Genomic DNA, 3,074 nt, shown 5'->3' on the forward strand with positions numbered 1-3,074 from the left:
TCACACTTTAGGATCTGCGGTTCCGTTTTCCAGGTATGGACACTGAATTTGCATCTCTGCCACTGCATAGTGGCCCGAAGCTAGAGGAGCTCGGCTGGAGCAGGCTGCACAGTGGAGCAGACACCCTCCTAGTAGAAGAAAACATCCAGCAAACCAGCCCACAAAGAGGGCTTCCCCAAACTCCCACCTGGGGACTATCTCTGGCACGGCCTCATCCCAGAACTCCTGAACCGTCATGTAGGCGACCCAAGACACAGGAGCCAGGGCCGTGATTCCCGATGTCCAGAACAGAACTCCTCCCAGGATTAACAGTCGCTTCTTGAGATCCTGCCGTCTCTCTCCAATCTTCAGGCAGTCCAGGCCAAATCCAGAGAGCAGCAGGCCCAGAAATCCCAGCCCATTGGACAGAAACATTAAAATCCTGGAGATCCTGAGTTCAGCAGGCAAAGCCAGGAAAGAATCAAAGTCCTTGCACTGTGTCCCCACTTCCTCTTGGATGACACAGGTTTGCCAGAGTCCCATGGTCCAGTTTTCCATTTCATTTAATTCCAGGTTGAGGTTCTTCCAGTGTGGCAAATAAGTTGTAATAATAGATAAGACCCATCCCAGCAAAGATAATAAAAGTCCAACAGACTGCATCGCTCTTCTGAAGAGTAAAGCCATTGTGACAAATCTTAGGATGTCACCACCCCTATAGGATCTGCAGTCCTTTGTGGTTGACAGTGGTGTGACGATTGGTTCTATGCTGCCTGGAATATAAGCTTGGGCATTAACTCTTTAGGGACTCTGAAATGCGTTTTTGTTCTTCTCGAATATAATGTTTCATGTAAAGGACGAAGGACTCTGTTAAAACTATGAGTTAGGCTCTCTGATAAGGATTTGATCTGTTACCTTCCAATTTGCTTGGTAAAATTATATCCTCAATGCTTGATGATTATAAGTCTAAGGATGAACAAAGAGGTCTCTATGACCCCTCACCCTAAAACACAACAGAAATCTTTGTGCTTCAATATGGATTAATTAGATTTTAAGTGGTGATAAAAGGCCAGCTCTTTCTACAACAGGACTTCATTGTAATAGCTGAATCTGAGATTTCAGGGATGCGAAACAAGGCCTGGTAAAGAAAGGTAGACTGTTTCCCTATAATCTTCATTTTCTCAGACTTCCCTAACCTACACAGGAGCCTGGCCCACGTTCTTGAGTGTCACAGGGACTCAGTTGGGACTTTGCAGAAAGGTTTCCCTCAGATCCCTTTGAAAGGTAGAGACTGGTCCACTGGGCTAATTAAAATGAAGAGGACCACGGCCGATGCCCAGAGGTCTAAGTGAGGAAGGCAGCATCCAGGGAGGTCCGCGCTTTCACTCTGCGATCTTCCCCAGCCTCCCTAAGGACTTGGCGTGAAGCACGGTGTCTCGGCATCCAGGGAAGTGTTTTTTTGTCCAGAGTCGAGCCGTCCTCATGGTCATGGGCATTTCAGCCACGTAGGCAGAGCGGCACCAGGCATCAAGACTCCTGTCGGTTCCAAGACAAACAAGAGCCACAGTGGGGCTGACCTTTGGGGCTTTGTCTTGTTTGTTTTTTTTTTTTTTGGTTTAGGGGCCACGCCTTGAGAGCACACATGTGCAGAACATGACCCCTGAGACTACAGGGCCTCACAGGCCGGGACAAGAGGCCACATGAGAGGGGTGGTACTTTCTTCAGCTTTTCCCATCCTCTTATGTTTAAAAAAAAAAAAGTTTGCCACCTGGTGAATGCTTCCTTGATTTTTGCAAGTTTTCAGAATCCTTCAGGCTATATCGTTGTCCTCAGTGTGCTGGAATCAGGTATGCCAGTGTGCATAAAGATGCCCGAGGCCGGAAGGGCCAGAGGTTTGTCCCGGCTCCTCAGCAGGAAGCAGGATGGCGCAAGCTAGCCCTGTCCCCCGGGGGCAGTTGGGATGCTGAGAGACCCAGACAGCAGTCATAAAAACCACAGGGAGATGCTTGCCAATGTCACACTGAAATGCTTTTTAAGAATGGGAGAGAGTGGGCTGCTCTGTGAAGCAGCGAGTGCTCTGTCCTGCAGGGGAATTACCACCTGCCCAGGTCCTCACGTAGGAAATTCCTGCTGCGGTGGGAGCTGCACCTGCCTAACTGTCTCCGAGCACCCTCCCAACTCATATGTTCTTTCAGCCTTTAAGAAAAATATTTTTTGAGCACCTCCTACTTGACCAGGCAGTAATTGCTGCCTCCCCTCTCCCTGCCGGTGGGGCTCAAATTCCAGTGGGAAGCGGCCATCAGTAAACAAACAGATAAATGAGAGAATTCAAAGAAGTGAAAAGAGCGGGGCTGTGAGTGTCCCAGGCAGAGGGCCCCTGCAGCGGCCCTGAGGCTGAGCCTGCTTGGGGAGAGGCAGCAGCCACTACCCATCTGGGAAGGGCTCCCCTCTCCACGGTTCAGTTCGTGGATGAGCTGCTCAGACCCTGTTGCTCCGGGTGGGGTGGAGTGAAATTCAGCCAGAAGACAAATACCACCACCACCGCCGCCTTGTTCAGCACGTGGAGGACTTACAATCTCTCCGTCTCAGGGTCATTCATCTAAAACACGCGCACACATGTCTCATAGACAGAACTGGTAGAAGGTTAGGGCGGCCAACCGTCCCAGTCTGCCTGGGGCTGTCACAATTTCAGCGCTGAAAGTCACACATCCTGAGAAACCCCTTGGTCCAGGGCAAGGGTTTAGAAATGTCCCGTAATAAACCATCCTCAAACTTGTCACTTACAGCAACATTGCATAGTCATTTCTACGCACTTTGCTCACGCATCTGCAGCTTGGGTGAGACTTGGTAGGGACGACGTGTCTCTGCTCCAAGTGGCGTCAGCTCAAGGGAGGGCTGGAGGATCCATTTCCATGGCGGCTGTGCGCAGGAGCTCAGTCCCTTTGCATCACTAAGATACAGAAGCCACACAGACCAGGCCACCTGAAGCTGAACCGTGGCCTGACTGCTCCTGGAGGCAGCTGGCCCGACGCAGCAGCCGGCACCGGGGCCCTGAGCCCTGCTGCAGGGACAGGGACACAGGAAGAGAGGAGTTCAGG

General features: G+C 51.0%; 1 protein-coding gene across 1 annotated transcript; it reads right to left on the reverse strand.

Annotated features, from left to right (window-relative positions):
• CLDN24 (claudin 24) lies at positions 1-663 on the reverse strand. Its single transcript, XM_012657464.1, has one exon. The coding sequence runs from the start codon at positions 661-663 to the stop codon at positions 1-3; it is 663 nt and encodes a 220-aa protein (XP_012512918.1).
• Positions 664-3,074: the final 2,411 nt, after the last annotated feature.

This window comes from Propithecus coquereli, unplaced genomic scaffold (genome assembly GCF_000956105.1).
Source record: "Propithecus coquereli isolate 6110/MARCELLA unplaced genomic scaffold, Pcoq_1.0 Scaffold543, whole genome shotgun sequence".
NCBI lineage: Eukaryota > Metazoa > Chordata > Mammalia > Primates > Indriidae > Propithecus > Propithecus coquereli.

Excerpts from the sequence above, each read along its gene's own strand:
- CLDN24 (XM_012657464.1), bottom strand. The coding sequence starts at position 663 with ATGGCTTTACTCTTCAGAAGAGCGATGCAGTCTGTTGGACTTTTATTA.